The 19,188-nt window shown below is 36.5% G+C and overlaps 1 protein-coding gene across 1 annotated transcript in view; it reads left to right on the top strand.

Annotated features, from left to right (window-relative positions):
* Positions 1-18,843, top strand: part of LOC129436450 (solute carrier family 12 member 3) — a 29,730-nt gene extending 10,887 nt beyond the window's left edge. Inside the window, exons 8-26 of the mRNA XM_073861645.1 lie at positions 1,517-1,647; positions 1,768-1,852; positions 1,999-2,156; positions 3,657-3,764; positions 3,864-3,987; positions 4,094-4,195; positions 6,218-6,373; positions 7,763-7,862; positions 7,945-8,056; positions 8,331-8,465; positions 10,619-10,725; positions 10,819-10,901; positions 11,011-11,097; positions 13,588-13,686; positions 15,370-15,481; positions 15,559-15,645; positions 15,739-15,871; positions 16,196-16,263; positions 17,481-18,843. Coding sequence (XP_073717746.1) covers positions 1,517-1,647; positions 1,768-1,852; positions 1,999-2,156; positions 3,657-3,764; positions 3,864-3,987; positions 4,094-4,195; positions 6,218-6,373; positions 7,763-7,862; positions 7,945-8,056; positions 8,331-8,465; positions 10,619-10,725; positions 10,819-10,901; positions 11,011-11,097; positions 13,588-13,686; positions 15,370-15,481; positions 15,559-15,645; positions 15,739-15,871; positions 16,196-16,263; positions 17,481-17,619 — 2,126 coding nt within the window. The 3' untranslated portion in view covers positions 17,620-18,843. The remainder of the gene's footprint in view (positions 1-1,516; positions 1,648-1,767; positions 1,853-1,998; positions 2,157-3,656; positions 3,765-3,863; positions 3,988-4,093; positions 4,196-6,217; positions 6,374-7,762; positions 7,863-7,944; positions 8,057-8,330; positions 8,466-10,618; positions 10,726-10,818; positions 10,902-11,010; positions 11,098-13,587; positions 13,687-15,369; positions 15,482-15,558; positions 15,646-15,738; positions 15,872-16,195; positions 16,264-17,480) is intronic.
* Positions 18,844-19,188: the final 345 nt, after the last annotated feature.

The raw sequence follows: 19,188 nt of genomic DNA, 5'->3' as shown, positions 1-19,188 counted from the left end.
CACTAGGGGCCATCACTTTCATAAAAGCTTACATTGCAGTCTATATAACTAAATATTTGTAAAAAAAAAAAAAAAGATGCAATACACTCCGTGTTTAATTAGGCAAATATTTTTTATATTTAAAGAATAAAACATTCACATAATTAGACATCATTACATGTTAGATTTTTAATTATGTTTTCCAAAGGGACATCAGCTGCGAACTATTAAATGCTACAGGATTAAGAAACTATTTAAAAAATAAATTTTGGTTGATGGAGTTGGTGAAAGTGGCAGCTATACAGCGAATCCTACTATTTCATTTGTGCATTTCATATCCGTTAAATCTTAGTCTACCGGCTAGTATTTTAGCTGCATAAATAAATCGGGTAAAATTACAAAAAATAATTATGATTATTAATGTTAATTCGACTTTGCATCGAAGTTGTTTAATGTTTTATAACTTTGAGGCAACTGCATGCCATATTCTTTATAAACATTCAAAATAAACTGCGCACTTGCTTGTATAGTCTCCTAAGGTCAACACAATTTCCACATTAAAACTAATCAAAGCTAAAATCTAAAGTAATCATAATATATATTTATTATATATATATATATATATATATATATATATATATATATATATATATATTATATGTTATATTTGAGGTAGACAGACAGGCTCCAGAAATGCGTCCATTAAGCTTTATCCGCATTGTAACGACGCTTCTAAGCACAATAAACGCGTGAACTAATGAACAACAACAGTTTGTTTTTATATATTTTAAGTGTAATGCACAACCAAGTACTTGCACGACCCACTTTATTCCCCTGTGCAACGCACTTATTGGGAACCCCTAATATAAATTATCATTTCAAAGAATTGGAGCAGTTTAAACATGATACGTTTGGAAATAAAGTTGCGGGTTTTGCACGGGTTTGATATAAAATATAGAAGGTTGAATTTAGTTGTTTGCAATTTGAAATATTTTTTACCAGATATTTCTAATAAATTGAACTTGAACTATTTCTAAAATGTTTATTTAATAAAGAACACCGCTATCTCATAACGCAGCGAAACCTATTACATGAAGTGAATAATTGATTGTCGATATCAACCTATTCAGCACCTCCACCATGGACAGCACCCGATAAGGTCGAACTTAAGAAGGTTTACCTTAAGCAACATCCTAAGGTATAGTTCGGAAAACACACGTAGGAAAGGTAAACCTGTAGTTAAGGTTTAACTTAAGAGTCTTCCTAGCGCACTAAGAGACAACGTTATCGGAGAACGCACCCCAGAACATGTATAAAGTATAAGTACAATGGGACAAAAGTGTTATATCATACATGTTGAAAAAACCCACTGTTAAAAAGCTTATGCTGGTCCAGTGTCTATAGATGACCAGCACTAACCAGCACAAACAAACCTGGACCAGCATGAGAATGCATCACTTGTCTACTCTGATAAGTCTTATATTCCTTTTACAGCAATGATTGTATATAATAAAAACTAACATTTTTGTTTCTACAGCTGAGGTCTTTGTCTCAAATCTACTGCCTTCATACCGAGGCCAAGATGCAAATTTCTTCAATATGTTTTCCATTTTCTTCCCTGGTGTCACTGGAATTCTGTATGGGGTCAACATCAGTGGGGATCTCAAGGTATTTTAGAATTTAAAGTATTGAGTAAATCGATAAAGGAAAATATTTAAAATTGACATTTTATATATTGTATATTTTAAAAAAATTTACAAAATAATGCATGTGCTAAATGTTATTTAGGACCCAGCAGGTGCAATTCCTAAAGGCACATTGCTTGCCATATTAGGGACCACTTTGAGCTATTTACTTATCGCAGCGACATGTGGTGAGACTATTTTTTCATTTGTTGCATTTTATAAATCTTTTCATTTTGATTTGATTAAATTAAATATGCATCTGATTGTTTGAAAAAAAAAACACACACTTGTATAAGAGTCTTTTTAACTAAAGATGACTTGTTATCTTTTTCAGCTGCAACTGTTGTAAAGGACGCTTCTGGAATTCTAAATGATAGTTTATCACTCAACTCTTCAATCCAATGCAGTGGTCTAGGCTGTAAACTAGGCTGGAATTTTGACAGTTGTGAAATGAACCAAACCTGTAACTTTGGAATGATAAATGATTTACAGGTGATTGCTTGAGTCATTTTGTAACCAAAACAACAATTTTCTTAATACTGGTCACACTAGACTTTACTTTATACTTCTCTTTTGAAAACCAGCACGTGAAGTTTTGTAATCTGTAATCAAATACCAGCCATCAAATACCTTAGCTTTGGTTTAAAGGCAGCAAAAAAAGACAATTAAGGCCTGCTGAAAAAGACACTTATGGCATTGCATTGTATTCTGTCTTGTATTTATAAAAAAAAAAGAATGAAATCAGTTTTCAGAAGGAAGTAAACTCCCAATGTTTACTTAAAGAGATAGTTCACCCTGCTGTATAGTCCAAGAAATTGAATGTATTTACAACATTATTAGTGTTAATGCAGACCCTCTGCTAATCATGAGCGCGATATTGAGATTAAGAAAATTGGTCTTCATTCATGTTGCCGAAAATTTTTTAAATCATTTTGATATAGATTTTACTAGAAACAATTAACTGCAACACTGCAAAGATTACTTTTTCTTATTTGTTTGTCTTGTTTTCAGTACAAATATATATATAAAAATATTTAATTAAGATGTATTTTCTTAATGAGCAAAATTACCTAAGAAAATACACAAAAACATTAAATTTAAGTGAATTAAAACAAGCAAAAAAATCTGCCAATTAGATAAGAAGAAAACACTTTTTTCTGAAACACTTAAATTCAAGAGAAATTAGCTTTTTTCTATGGCAGATTATTTTTTTGCTTGTACAAATTCACTTGTCTAAAAACTAGACTTCATTTCTTAGTTAATTTTGCTTATCAAGAAAATACATCTTGATTTGAGATTGTTTTTTATATTTTTACTGAAAACAAGACAAAATATTAAGTACAAAAGTAATTTTTGCAGTGTAGTTGTTAATTCTTACCAAGGGGCTAATCACACCAAACGCGCTTTAAACGCTTGGAATCGCAAGGCGCGACACACTGCCTTTTTTAAAAAAGAGCAGTGCGACACGGCTTTTTATATTGCTAGGCAAACACAGAGTCAGCTGTCTTGTCAATCACATATTGAAGCGTGAGCGCTCTTTTGCTGTTAACTGTCATATTAGCAGAGACTTTAAAAAGAGGATGCTTGCTCTGACCTTGTTTGAGGGTAAGAGGTGCACAAACACACAGGAGAGAGTGAGCGAGTGGAGTCCGCTTCTTTAAAGCAACTGTAAACTTCTCTCACCACAATGTAAGGCCCGCCTCTCCCCTCATTCAATTGGACAATGGAAAGGCGCGAATGGCATCGGCTGCTTTTCCGCTCTCAGTGCTCCTTCAAAAACCGGAAGGTGTTCGGCGCGCATAAACAGCGCCCATACACTCACTGCCCATAGAATATCATTCAAAAAAGGCGCCTGCAACTGCCATAAACGCGTTTGGTGTGATTGGCCCCTAAAAAAATCTAAAGCAAAATGAGTGAATTTTTTTGCATATGCATAAAAATTTAACTTTACTTAGGCCTTAAGACTAATATCTATTTCTCTTGTGTTTCTAGATACTTACCAAAGTTTCAGCAAGTGGGTATTTAATCATAATCGGAATATTTGCTGCCACTTTGTCATCAGCATTGGGTTATTTGGTGTCGGCCCCCAAAGTTTTTCAGGTAAACAGTGCATTTGTTTCTTTCACAATAAGATGAATTTATTCAGCATGCAGTCCATTGTTGTAGAGTAACTGTTGTTTTCTGACTTTAATGCCACAGTGTTTGTGTCAAGACAACATCTACCCCTACATTGGATTCTTTGGGAAAGGTTATGGGAAAAACCAAGAACCTCTGCGTGGCTACATTCTCATGTTTATTATAGCTTTAGGTTTCATCCTCATTGGTGAGTTCCTGCATTTTCTAAACTTTATACCACATCATTGCAAAGGTACCCTATTCTTATTGTGTTTGTGCCTTATGAATATTAAATATTATCTTGGACTTCTTAGGTGATCTGAACACTATCTCTCCTCTGATCTCAAACGTCTTCCTCTGCTGTTTTGGTCTCATTAACTTCAGCTGCTTTCATGCATCTTACACGAAATCCCCTGGTAAGAACTATATTGTCACAAAAGACTTTAGGTTCACTCTTTACATTTCCACTACTGTTTGCAATAGTAGACTAGACTAAAAAAAACATACATTTAATGCAAATTTTAATACAAATACAAAATTTAGGATTTGCATATGGTAGTCAGCTAGAATAATTGTTTTGTCACCACAATAGTCACGACAATATTGATTTGCTATTTCTGACTGTGCACTATAACCATAGACCAAGCCAGTCAAGTTCTATACTGAACTAATCGAGCAAAAACTGGTTCCACAAAATTGGAAGCACAGCGTTGTCACAATACAGAATTAAGATTGCTCTTTACTGGAAATAAAGAGACTAGTCCAAACTCTAAAAAACAACCCCATTCCATAATGCAGTCAGGCAGGTGACGTTCCCCTGGTATCTGCCAGACTCGCCCTTCTGACTGCCAAACTGAGAAGCATGATTCATCACTCCACAGAACATGTTTTCACTACTCCACAGTCCAGTAGTGGTGGGTGGATGCTTTACATCACTCCATCTGATGCAGCACAGTTCTTGTGCTTACATTAGTAAGTTTAAACATCTTCACCTAATGAATCAGAAGAGCGCTGGCAATTTTTACGCCCCCCACTCAGTGACTATGTCATCTTGCTGATTTGTTGTCCCTAAATGCTGTCACTTTCCAATACTACCACTTTCACACAGGGTAATCACTGGTGTATGAAAACACTCCTGATGTATGTTGAGTTTTACTGACATTGGTTATATAGACAGGAGTGTTATTTTAACACCAGTGATTTTGCTTTAAGTTTTTTGGTCATTTTGCTAATCAACAAAATGCATATTAATTTAAAAAAGTTTAGATATTGACACTGAAAGACAAAAATACTAAGTAAGAAAGGCATTTTTTTTGCAGTGCACATTGTTAAGGCAGCACACACAAGAACTATTTAGATAAGCATACAACGATTACCTGATCCCACTAGATCTTTGCTTCATCAATAACAGCTGTATTTTAAAGCACTGCTTCAATAGTTAAAGAAAACTTAACACTGAAACACAAGAGTCAAATGCCCAACTAAAGCAAAGACTTAAAAACACTCTCTTAATTCGCAAAAAATTTAGAATAATGGGAGATGGAAATGCATTTGCACCATAAATTCTGGCCTAGCGAACATTAAAGTCGCAATGAAATTGAAATGAAAAACTATATATATATATGGCGAATTTAAACTCAAGGGACTGATCATATAGCGGTTTCTGCCAAAGTGTTTTTACCATATATGGGGCTTGACGTCGTATTAATGCCCTTGCTGCTAAAGCCTGCATCAAAAATGCTGAATTCTTGTCATGTTTGCAGTTCAGACATTCAAATAACCCTGCTGTGTGCATCAGATGGGTTTTACGAAGGCAGATGAAAGTGAGTGGTCACGCAATTGACTCCTCTCCTTTTGAACTGGCACGATTTGCAATAACACTGCGCGTTCCGCGCCTGAGCCAAAGTGAACCGCGCTCAAGCCCACCTCTGCAAGCCGGCCAGCGTTTTAACCAAACCATGCCCGGGCAAGGTACAGAGCGATCACACTAATCAACCGAACCTCCAAACAGGCACGGTTTGGGTAGTATGAGTGCGCCCTAAAAGACAGGGTGGAGCCGAAACCTACCGCCGTTTTAATGTGAGATTTTAAAGGAACTAAAGCAATCATGAATTTGTGCACAGATTGTGGAATAAATCACAATATTTAGGATGGCAGGGCAGAATTTCAGGGGGCTGAAGTCCACCTATAAAAGGACCTAGTGACGCTTACCTGGTGGCTGGGCCTGCACTGGTACAAATAGAACTGGTTAATCAGGAACTGGTTAATTGATGTTTTAATTAGACAAGAAAATAATTGATTATATAAAATGTAAAGCTTTTTTTACATGCAAACTGTAGCTAAAAATATTTCAAAATGTAAACACAGTATTGTATCCAGAGCTTTCTGTATGATTTGTTTCCTAATTATCCTATCTCTTTTTCTCTGAATTCCTGCAGGCTGGAGGCCATCATACCGTTACTACAATGCTTGGATTTCTCTGTTGACTGCTGTTTTGTGTTTTATCCTCATGTTTCTTTTTGTGTGGTGGACTGCACTTGTCATTTTCGTCATTATCTTCTTTCTCTTAGGCTACGTTATGTATAAAAAACCTCGTAAGTGCTCTCATTGTCTATCTATATAATTACAAAACATTATGCATATTTTTACATTTGATAATCAGTGATAGGATATAAAGGTGCATCTTAATTAATTAGAATGTCATAGAAAAGTCCATTTATTTCAGTGATTCAAATAAAATTGTGGAACTTGTGTATTACATAAATTCAATGCACACCGATTGAAGGACATAGGGGCAGTTTCCCGGACAAGGATTAGCTTAATCCAGGACTAGGCCTTAGTTTAATTAGGAAATATAACTAGTTTTAACAAACATGCCTTACTAAAAACATTACCTGTGTGCATTTTGAGGTAAAACAAAGGCACTGATGTATTTTAAGATATGTAAGTGCAAGTTGTTTTACAGTTTGGAGAGCTCTTAAAAGTGTTTAAGTCTAGGAGTAGTCTACTTCCTGTCCGGGAAACCACCCCTTTAAGTCTTATTTCTTTTAATTGTGATGATTTGGCTCAACACCAATTCACCAATCTCAACAAATTAGAATATGGTGACATGCCAATCAGCTAAACACCTGCAAAGCTTTCAAAATGGTCTCTCAGGCTTTGGTTCACTAGGCTTAACAATCATGGGAAAGACTGCTGATCTGACAGTTGTCCAGAGGACAATCATTGACATCCTTTACAAAGAAGGTAGGCCACAGACATTCATTGCCAAAGAAGCTGGATGTTCATAGAGTGCTGTATCCAAGCATGTTAACAGAAAGTTGAGTGGAAGGAGAGTGTGGAAAAAAAGTTGCACAAACAACCGAGAGAACCGCAGCCTTGAGAGGTTTGTCAAACAAAATCTATTTAAGAATTTGGGTTAATTTCACAATGAATAGCCACCATACACAGATGTCAAGGAATTTGGCTACAGTTTCTCTTGTTAAGCCAGTCCTGAACCACAGACGTCAGATGCGTCCTTCCTCGGCTAAGGAGAAGAAGAACTGAACTGTTGCCCTGTGGTCCAAAGTCTTCTTTTCAGATGAGAGCAAGTTTTGTATTTCATTTGGAAACCAAGGTCCTAGAGTCTGGAGAAAGGGTGTAGAAGCTCATAGGCCAAGTTGCTTGAAGTCCAGTGTTAAGTTTCCACAGTCTTTGATGATTTGGGGTGCAATGTCATCTGCTGGTGTTGGTCCACTGTGTTTTTTGAAAACCAAAGTCACTGTACCCATTTACCAAGAAATGTTCTTCTTCTTCATGCTTTCTTCTGCTGACCAACTTTTTAAAGATGCGGATTTCATTTTCCAGCAGGATATGGCACCTATTATTGAAATAAATTAACTTTCCCACAACATTCTAATTCATTGAGATGCTCATGTATATACTCTAATATATAAAATAAATATGTACATATCATACATGTTCTTGTCTACGTTTGTGTCTAGATGTGAACTGGGGTTCATCTTACCAGGCAGGTATCTACAACATGGCTTTGTCCTTATCTGTGTCTCTGTCAAATGTTGAAGATCATGTCAAAAATTTCAGGTGAGGCTTGAAGTTAAAAGCAAGCCAAATAACATGACTATACTTGCTACAAATTATACTTATTTAAGCAATACTCTTCTAGGCCTCAGTGTCTTGTTCTGACTGGTCCTCCAAATGTGCGTCCCGCTCTGGTAGACTTTGTGGGCACTTTCACTAAAAACATCAGCCTGATGATCTGTGGAAACATTATCAAGGTACGAAGCATTACTGTACAACATGGATGAAACTCTGACATTTTAAGGAAATGTAAAGACATTTCTTCCAACATTTTATGTAAGATGACAAAAATAAACCTGCCTGTAACTCTGAATTTGTAAATTACAGCATCTACATTCTTGCAACAACCTCATATAATTTAACCCCTCCATTTGGGTTTATCCATATTTTACCCAACCATGAATTGAAACAGCCTAGCTATTTTTAGAGTCTATTTTTTAAGTAGTTTATTTCATTCTCTTGCACTTTCAGGAGGACGAAAAGTCAACATTGCCCCAGCAGAGTACAGAAATGCTGATTGATTGGCTAATTAAAAGGAAAGTTTGTGCTTTCTACACAGCCTTCACTGCTGACAGTCTGAAGGAAGGGTCACATCATCTCATGCAGGTAACCTTATATGCTATCTGTTTTTAATACCTGCATCTCATGCATTTCCTCTCCCCATTATCCATTAACAATGTTTGTGATGGTTTGATTTCGACAAAGAAGTAAACAATAAAAGCAATTAGAACAACACAATAACAGCACTACATAAGTGCAATAAAACATCTCAGGTTACATATGTAACTCTTGTTCGCTGAGAAGGGAAGAGATGCTATGTCCCCATAGAGACACTTTGGAAACACCTCTGGCATAAGCGTGTCTGAACGTGTATATCTAATTCAATCAATTTTGGGCTGGCCGGGTGACATAGAACCCAGGAAGTATAAAGGCAATGTGAAAACGCACATCGCAAGTACCTGTCTGTGTGTGAAAAGCACAACTAAGACCTAAGCACACAAGATCCGGGAGTAGAAATGAGATCCAACTCAAAACTGTACAAAAGTGAGCAGTGCCGCATTACACCCATGGACCGAGGCAGTGCCGCATTACACCCATGGACCGAGGCACGTGCCCAACTATCTGCCTTAACTATTCATTTACACAAAGTCAGCTTTGCAGTCAGCAAACCTTTCCGGGCCGATACAAAACATAAAAATAACTGCTCTGTTTTCCTGAACTAAGCTGTTCTGAGCGAATAAATGACAGAATAAATTAAACATCCTTCGGCTCATATCCTTAAAGGGTGGAGGGCAGAATGCCTGCAAAGTTATAGGGCATGTTATGTTGTTGAGAACCTTAAGAATGTAACCCGACCTAGGGTATAGAAAAGCCTTAACCATTCCTGAAGCAAACTCTAGACAAGTTGGTGAAACTGAGAGAGTCCCTAATTCTCCTACCCTCTTAAGGGAGGTAATAACTAGGAGAAATATAGTTTTCAGAGGGAGGAACTTCTCCAACACTGTATCCACAGGCTCAAATGGTGCCCCTGATAAGCCCCCCAGCACCATGGTCAGATCCCACACATGGGTCCTGGAATGATTTGCATTCCTCAGCCTCTGAATGCCATGCAGGAAATGCATAACTAGCTGGTCTCTACCTAATTCCTAATTCCACTAAGGTGTGGAAAGCAGATATAGCAGCCGCATAAACCTTAATGGTCGAAGGAGACAGCCCTGCTGCAGCCCTGTTCCTGTAAAAACCGAACGGAACTGAGCCTACTGAGCAGTTAAAGGGCACCAATTACCCGATTCATAATTTTATGTTTCCATTGGTGTGTAAGTGGGATTTGTACCTTTTGCATAATACTTACTACCTCATACCTTACTAATATACAAAGTAAACCATTACCCAAGTTTCTTGCACTACAACAAACACATGGATTGTAAACAACAGTTTACTTTCTGGGCCTGTTGACATAAACACCACAGTCATGGTAAGGAGCTTCACATTTAGGCCAATCACAATGTACTGTTTAGCTTGGAAATCGGGTCAATTTTAAACAATTTAACTGCAAAAAAGGCGCTAAAGTGAGCAGTTTTCTGTACTCCCAGACGCATATGCGTTTGAATGTTCAACTCCAGACATGATCACCCATATGCCCTTCAAAAATCAGAACTCATAAGGGCGGTTTCCCAGACCAGGATTAGCTTAATTCAGGACTAGGCCTTAGTTTAATTAGGAAATGTAACTAGTTTTAACAAACATGCCTTACTAAAAACATTACCTGTGTGCATTTTGAGGTAAAACAAAGGGCCCTGATGTATTTTAAGATATGTAAGTGCAAGTTATTTTCAGTTTGGAGAGCTCTTAAAAGTGTTTAAGTCTAGAACTAGTCTAATCCCTGTCCGGGAAACCGCCCCTTAATGTGTAATCTTTATGGAAAACCATACTTGGGCTGGCCAACACGGGGCTAGGAGCAACAGCTGCGCCTTCTGCTGGCGGACCCTCTCCAGAACTCCTAAGAGCAGAGCAATTGGGGGAAAACTACAGGAAGCCCTAAGGCCATTCCTGTACCATGGCATCCAGCATGGCAACCCTACCCTAACCCTTTTATGAATTTGCGCTCTCATGCTAATTTGCCCTGTTTAGTTAACCTGGCCCTTTGATGCCATATACATATATTTTCCGGAAAATAAAGCCTCTGAAGGAATATGGCTATTGTGTCCCTGTTTCACAATTTTTGATCTTCTTATTCTTCTCGTCAATTGTTTTTCTAGGCATCAGGTCTTGGTAAAATGAAGCCAAATACCCTTGTTTTGGGATATATGACAAACTGGCAGGAATGTAATCCTGAGAGCTTACAAGACTACGTGAACACAATCTAGTAAGTACAGTTGTCGTTTTCTCCAAAAAAAGTTACATTTTATTTTGTGCAGTCCTATTTTTCTTTTGTTATTCAATTAGTTTTCTCTTTTAGCAATGCATTTGACAACAGCTATGGCATTGCTATTCTAAGAATGATGGATGGATTAGATGTAACGGATGATTTGAAGAGTGCAGGTTTGTACATGTGTCTCATTCAGTGTCTAGAACATTGTTTGATGCTGCAATTTTAATAAAATTGGAAGATAAATAAAGCTAAAGTTTGACACTGTCTGTTGTGGAGTAGCAGGTGGACCTCCCTCAATTGTGAATCCGGCATTTGACGCAGAAGAAGTAACACAATCGGAAAATGGCGACATTGAGCAACGTTCAGGTGACACACATGTTCTGCTACATTTTGATGAACAGGAGTGAAGTATTTTTACTTACTAATTAAATACATTCTTTAAAGGGATACTTCACCGATTTAGCATTCAGCTTTGTATCTGTAGAAACCCGGCAGTATTACTGAATGACCATGTTTCCCTCCCTCATTTCCCCCTGAGAGGAGAGATATCTGCATTTTGGTTCTGCAAAAAAGTCCTCCGATGATGTAATATGACGATTTTTGCATCATCGAAGGACTTTTTTGCAGAACCAAAATCGGTGAAGTATCCCTTTAATTATCTGTACTTCATCAGTGTTATTTTTTGGAAAATATACTTCACTACATTCTATACTTTTTACTACACAACATTTATAATACAAGTAATTTAATACTTGTTGTAATTTAACACATTGTCTGATTTTTTAAGAATTTATTTGCAATTTATGGTGGAAAATAAGTATTTGGTCAATAACAAAAAAGCAAGGATTTCTTTCTCTCACAGACCTGTAACTTTTTCTTTAAGAGGATCCTCTGTCCTCCACTTGTTACCTGTATTAATGGCACCTGTTTGAACTTGTTAGCAGTATAAAAGACACCTGTCCACAACCTAAAACAGTCAGAATGCAAACTCAACTATGGCCAAGACCAAAGAGCTGTCAAAGGACACCAGAAACAAAATTGTAGACCTGCACCAGTCTGGGAAGACTGAATCTGCAATAGGTAAGCAGCTTGGTGTGAAGAAATCAATTGTGAGAGCAATTATTAGAAAATGTAAGACATACAAGAACACTGATAATCTCCCTCGATCTGGGGCTCCACGCAAGATCTCATCCCGTAGGGTAAAAATTATCACCAGAATGGTGAGCAAAAATCCCAAAACCACATGGGGGGACCTAGTGAATAACCTGCAGAGAGTTGGTACCAAAGTAACAAAGGCTACCATCAGTAACACACTATGCAGCAAGGGACTCAATTCCTGCAGTGCCAGATGTGTCCACCTGCTTAAGCCAGTACATCTCCGGACCCGTCTGAAGTTTGCTAGAGAGCATTTGGATGATCCAGAAGAAGAGTGGGAGAATGTCATATGGTCAGATGAAACCAAAACATAACTTTTTGGTAGAAACTCAACTTCTTGTGTTTGGAGGAGAAAGATGCGGAGTTGCATCCAAAGAACTTCATACCTACTGTGAAGCATGGGGGTGGAAACCTCATGCTTTGGGACTGTTTCTCTGCAAAGGGACCAGGACGACTGATCCGAGTTAAGGAAAGAATGAATGGGTCCATGTATCGTGAGATTTTGACTCAAAGCCTCTTTTCGTCAGCAAGGGCATTGAAGATGAAACGTGGCTGGGTCTTTCAGTATGGCAGTGATCCCAAACATACCGCCCGGGCAAAGAAGGAGTGGTTTCGTAAGAATAATTTCAAGGTCCTGGAGTGGCCTAGCCAGTCTCCAGATCTCAACCCCATAGAAAATCCTTGGAGGGAGTTGAAAATCTGAGTTGCCCAGCGACAGCCCTAAAACATCACTGCTCTAGAGGAGATCTGCATGGAGGAATGGGCCAAACTACCAGCAACAGTGTGTAAAAACCTTGTGGAGACTTACAGAAAACGTTTGATCTCTGTCATTGCCAACGAAGGGTATATAACAAAGTATTGACATAAACTTTTGTTATTGACCAAATACTTGTTTTTCACCATGATTTGCAAATAAATTCTTAAAAAAATCAGACAATGTGATTTTCTGGATTTTTTTTCTCATTTTGTCTCTCATAGTTGACGTGTACCTTTGACAAAAATTACAGGCCTCTCTCATCTTTTTAAGTGTGAGAAGTTGAACAATTGGTAGCTGACTAAATACTTTTTTGCCCCACTGTACTCCTACAACTAAATCTGTACTTTAACCCATCTACATTACTAACTACACTGTCCTAACAACAGCAGCCATTTATGAGAATGAAAACATTCTTATTTATTCAACAATTGCTTACCAATGACTTTATACGGACGTTAAATCAAGTTACCTACAGTACTCAATTGCAGTGTTATATTTATTGATGACTTTAACAAAGAAAATATTTACAGGCTTTTTTAATATTAATCATTATGATATTTACACGATTTTATGTTAAACAAACAAAAAAGCAACAAAATTTGATTGCCCAACATAAGATGACTTTTAGGCTGTAAAAGCCTCAGGGCTCATGCTTGTATCAGACCATTTTAAATGCTTTACTGAGAAGATATGTAACCACTTTCAAGTTTTAAAATAAAATGCATAAATGAAAATTAATAGCTGTGTCTCTGTGCTTTGTTGCACATCACTAAAATGGACAACACTATGGGTAAAGGGACACAACACTTCACATCAACACCAAAATCCCATCAAAACTGTGGATCATAGTAGTTTAGTACATGTGCCTGGTACATATGCTTGTGTTAAATTTCTTTTGCAGGTTTTATGTGAATTTCATGTTAATTTTTTGTCTCCCTCTGCAGATGTTTCTGATGGTCCTCCCAATGTGCAGGTTAAGACCATTTTTCAGACAAAACAGGGAAGGAAGACCATAGATATCTACTGGATTGCTGATGATGGAGGTGAGAAACAGCTGCTTGAATAATTAAACTACTTAAAGCCATATGTCCAAAATCACCTATCCTTACTATAAAGTAGCCGAAAATCTATACTTAAACGATGACCGAAAAGTGCTTTCAACATGATATCTTAGTGTGCATCAGATGGACACTGTTCTATTGCATGAGTTCACACAAACTATGGAACCATCAAATTTAAAAAAGACTTAAATTTAAATGTGCAGAAAACGATGTACTTTACCATGCAGCTTTTTGAAGTTTAAGTGATAAAGGTATAAAGAAATGTACCAAGAAACATGATAGATGCAGTATGTCAAAAATGTATCAGATGTCATCAGATATCATCAGCTGTTTTTTGGCTGATTCTTCATGTTGAATCGGCTGTGGAGCGAAAGAGAACTCCAAATGGCTGTTCAGCTTAGTAAATGAGCACAATAGAAATGAGAAAAATAGAAGTGACAAAAGCAAAACAAAGACAGTAAAGAGGGACCGCCCTTTTTTATTCTTGTGACTTAATTTCTGAATTAAAAAATGACATTGTTCATACCTGTGCTGCTTGGCACATGCTGTGGTATTCGTTCCTTATGGTGGGGAGGCCCGCTGTAGGTCAGGTCTTGTCACCATTTCCCCGGCACAATGGCATTATACGGTCCTTCCTGATCAATACCTGTCATGTACTCATTACATCATTCAGTCCGCAAGAAGTTGTGCAGCCAAAACAGTGTCCCCCACTTTGGCTGTGTCCTGTATGTTTATGGTAGTTAGAAAGACTCGAAAATAGTTGGCTAAGATGCCAAAGCCATTTTCTACCACCCTCCGAGCCTGTGACGGTCTGTACTTGAAGATGCATTGCACAACAGTTACCCTGTGGTTTGGATATGGCTTCATGAGGTAATCCTTTAAAGGAAATGCCTCATCTGCCACAATGATGTAAGGTGCAAGTTGGTCAGAACCAGGAAGTAGAGAAGGGGCCGGGATGTTGAATGTTCTTTTCTCCAGGGCATTCTACAGGGAGCATCCACCAAACACTTCGCTATCTGACACACGTCCATCCATTACATACAGAAATCTGTAGTTGCTGTCAAATTGACATCAAAACTATGGAAAATTTATGTTTGTAATTGTAGAATTACAAACTCCTCAGTTTAAGCACCACTGATTTAAATGAAATATAAAAAGAAGGACATTACCTTTTTAATCATCAAGACTTTTCAGCATGTAAGCACAACCTAAGACTATATCAACAACAGCTTTACTTTATATTATGTATTTTATTTGTTTATTTATTTGTCGAAAACATCAGGCAATGTGTTTAAACAAAGCGCAGAGCAAAAGCCAGATTAGGTGATAGGAGTAATATTCTACGGTCCTAGTAAAGTATTCCAGATAGTGGTAGTCTGCTGCTTCTTTTCAGCATAGCCCTAACTGCATGCTGTTCATTGAGCATGTGCAAACAAGCATCAGGGTGGCATCAGTATATTGCTGGGTAAATAGTGGCTATATATATATATATATATATATATATATATATATATATATATATATATATATATATATATATATATATATATAAACTATACAAACGCTGTAATTACTTTTAAATTAAGGGTTCTGGTACACTTTAATGCATTTCTTATTTCATAGGATACAATACATATTTGTCTCATTGCGAATTCTTTCCTTCAGGTCTGACTCTTTTAGTACCATATTTGCTAACCAGAAGAAAGTGCTGGAAAAAGACCCAAATCAGAGTGTTTATCTTAGGAGATAAGGATACAATGGAGGAAGACTGTAAAGAGTATGTATCTGGTATTAGTTCTAGTTTGATATGCAGAAATGAACAGATCTTTGCTGTAACTTTTTTTCTTATTACAGCATGAAAATGCTGTTACAAAAATTCCGTCTAGAAATTAAGGACATCATTGTGATAACAGATGTGGATAAAGTGCCACTTGCTAAAAAGTAAGAAACATTTACAAACATGCTAATACTTGGACATAGAAACATGCACACAAGAACATAGAGGTTACAGGTGTTTTTTGTCTTTTAATGTAGTTTGCAGCGGTATGAGGACAACATTTTCCCCTTCAGGTTAAATGAAGAACAGACGGTAGGGGACATCCAGGAACTCAAGAGACTAAGTCCATTGAAAGTTTCAAACAAAGACCTTCAGTTCATGAAACCCAAGGTGTGTGTGTGTACTTTTGACTTAAAAAAAAACAGCTATTCACATAGCATTTACATAATGTAAAAAAAAACATTATGTACAAATATAACCATAATAGCATTAATATTGTCTGAGTAAGGTCATGTCAGATATTGAATTTGCAGTGAAATCAATCACTTAAATCAAACTTTAATGCTCCTAATTTTAACATTTTAGCCTGTATTTCACAGACAGGATTACACTTTACCAGCATGTGTATTTTAAACCCATGATCTTGCGGTTGCAAAGTTGTACCATACATGCTGAGCTACATAATAAAAATGTTCTTCTATTTAACATCTTTAGGTGGAGAGGTCTGTGCGACTAAATGAAATCATTAAGAGGAACTCAATACATGCTGCTCTGGTTGTAATGTAAGTATAGATGCATACACATAGTACCCTGTTGAAAAAAACAGCATAGCTGGTCATTGTACCAGAATTTAACTGTAATCTTATTTACAGTTATGCTTACGTATCAAGTTTGCCTCCTAAATTGTTCAAATACAAAACTGACAAATTGCTTACCTAAAAAGTTTTTAAAACAAATGTGAACCGCGCTGGCAAAATGAGTCAGATTTCCAAAAATTTGTTATTTACATTTTTACATTCTCTATTAAAGTGCCCATATTATGAAAAACTCACTTTTTCTGGGTTTTGGGGTGTTCATTTGTGTCTCTGATGCTCCCACACGCATACAAACTTGGAAAAAAATCCATCCATGCTGTTTTTAATGAGATACAGGTTTCTGAATGTCCTCTGCCTTGATTCTCAGATTGCGCGAGTTCAAACTCAGCTCCGTTGTGACATAACTAACCGCTTCGTCACATTCAGTTTTAATTTTACCGCCCACCACCCCACTCGCATGTCTACACCCACCAGAGAGCTAGAGAGAGCACAGAGAGAGCAGTCACTTGATACACTGTGCTGTCATCATGTCTCACGGAAATAACAGCAATTTGGATATTATCAGAGCCATGGATATGGCTCTGGATATTATGGATTATATTCCCGCCTACTTTTAAAAACAAAGTTTTAACACGTGGTTATTGGAACCCGGAGTAATCCTATATACAGTGTGTTACCCAAATGTGATGTAAACAATAGACTATCACAGACTATAACAGACGGTCACTATGTATCTATATTTCACGGATTATACGCGTTTGTGGACAAAAAAACCAACATTATACTTTCTTTTGCCTCTACCTCAAAATTAAACTGTGCGCATTCCGACTCATTTTGCCAGAATGGCTCACAAATGAAGATAGAACAGATCATCTAATGTATTCTTTGAAGAATTTGGTGTGAAATATAAAGTTCATATTGAAATTACTTGATAAGAGACTTGATAAGGTATCTGAGAAAAGTTTGAGACATTGTTGAGACACACTATAGGCACACACTGCTAACTTTGGTCTGTTTCTTGCAAGTAGTATAAGGCTCCCTCTATTTACACTCTGTCTAATATCATTAAACAACTGTAATGTTATTTGTTCTTCTCCTTTTGCTGTGGCTCTTTGCATTTGAGAAACACATGTTATTTTTATAATAATAGTGTTTTAATTATTCATAATACATTTTTGTTACAGTTCTCTTCCAGTCCCTGGTGTTAATTGCCCTAGTTCTCTCTATATGGCCTGGTTGGAAGCATTAAGCTATGGCATCCACTGTCCTGTCATGCTCATTCGAGGAAATCAAGAAAATGTCATGACCTTCTACTGCCAGTAAAGCACACACAAATGCACTGCACTGAAAATTGTTCTGGGTTATGAATAAAAGTGTAGACTACAGATTGTATGATTACCATGCATGGCCTCGCCCTTAACATAACCGTGAGCATCCTTTCAGGTTGTAGCAGTATTTTAAACTTTTTAAGAAGTATTTAAGAGCGACGGCAAACTCAGAACACATTTAATATTTGACTTTAACAAAGTTTTAATGACCATATTTATTTCCATGTATTTTTTTGCTTGCTTTATTAGAGAAGATACAAACAGACTATACAGGAAATATGTACACAAAATACATATGTAGGGGAAGGTCACAGTACTTCTTGACACTTTAGCTGTAATTTTTTATTCTATTTTTTAACAGTGAAATAGTGAGAAAAAAATCTAAATCAAAACTTGTTATATTTTTGTATCTTCAATGTAGTCATCCTTTGTCTAGAATTTGAAAAATGTATGGCACTTTATCTAGCTTCTTATGTCTCACCATTAGATGCTTTTAGTACTGGATGAGTTTCCATCTATTCTGGGCTCACTGACTGACTGTAATCTATTTCAAATACAGTTTTATTTAATACAATTTTAATTTTGTAATGAAAGTCATTAATATATTTTGCACAGTTATAATTTATGAGAAACATTTTACGTAAGTGACCTAAGCTTTTGAACAGCAGCGTATATATAAATAAAGCAGTATACTATTGCTTAATAAAGTTCATACTACATAATATTCTGTAGATTTAATGGTTAGAATTTTAAGCAGATCTGGCTTACTATGAACCTTATGAACCATAAACGTTTGAACATAAAACAAATTTGAACAGGGTACATGGTACCCCTCAGACCATGTAATTAATGGAAGGTACATAATAAAAATATCTATTTTGTTTCCTCCAAAGTTTCATGCAATTTATAAATATAAAATGTTTTTATTAGTTTTGTTTCTTATTTTGTGAAATTACTTTTTATTAATAAAAAAGTTTATAATTTAGAAAATGTAACTGCATATAAATACTATTATGTTTATGAATTAAATATCTGTTATGAATTAAAAATGTGTTGTTGATCTACTTTTCAAAGTGAAAAGTAGTTGAATGCAATGGAGAATGTCTATTTTCTATTAATTGTTAACATGAAAACCAAGCATAACAAACAGCAACATAAAATGAGGATTCATAACATATTAAATGTAATAATTCTCAAATAAACACAAAAATGCCATTGAGTCTTTGTGTGTTTGTGTGTTTGCTCATGTTGATTGTTGCTCTCTTTAAGAAAATGCAGACAAATAAAGGCAGTCACATGACTTGCGGGAACTTAAATGTGGTTAAATAGTGTAATTCACAACAAAGTTATGTTGTGTAATCCAGAAAGGAAGTCCACATCAGGTGTGTTAATCTGCAAGCATGGGCAATCCGGCTAAATTGATAAAATAAACCATTATGGTACAGTTGTTAAAGGGAGCTGGTTTGCATGGGACGGGTCAGTGGATGCTTGTGTTCACGTGTGTCTTAAAAGGTGTAGCCATAGTGACCATGTAATCTTTGGCTGGGTTTACACTTTGCATTTT

This window comes from Misgurnus anguillicaudatus, chromosome 23, assembly GCF_027580225.2.
Source record: "Misgurnus anguillicaudatus chromosome 23, ASM2758022v2, whole genome shotgun sequence".
Classification (NCBI taxonomy): domain Eukaryota; kingdom Metazoa; phylum Chordata; class Actinopteri; order Cypriniformes; family Cobitidae; genus Misgurnus; species Misgurnus anguillicaudatus.
This window is presented reverse-complemented; position numbering and strand designations above follow the sequence as displayed.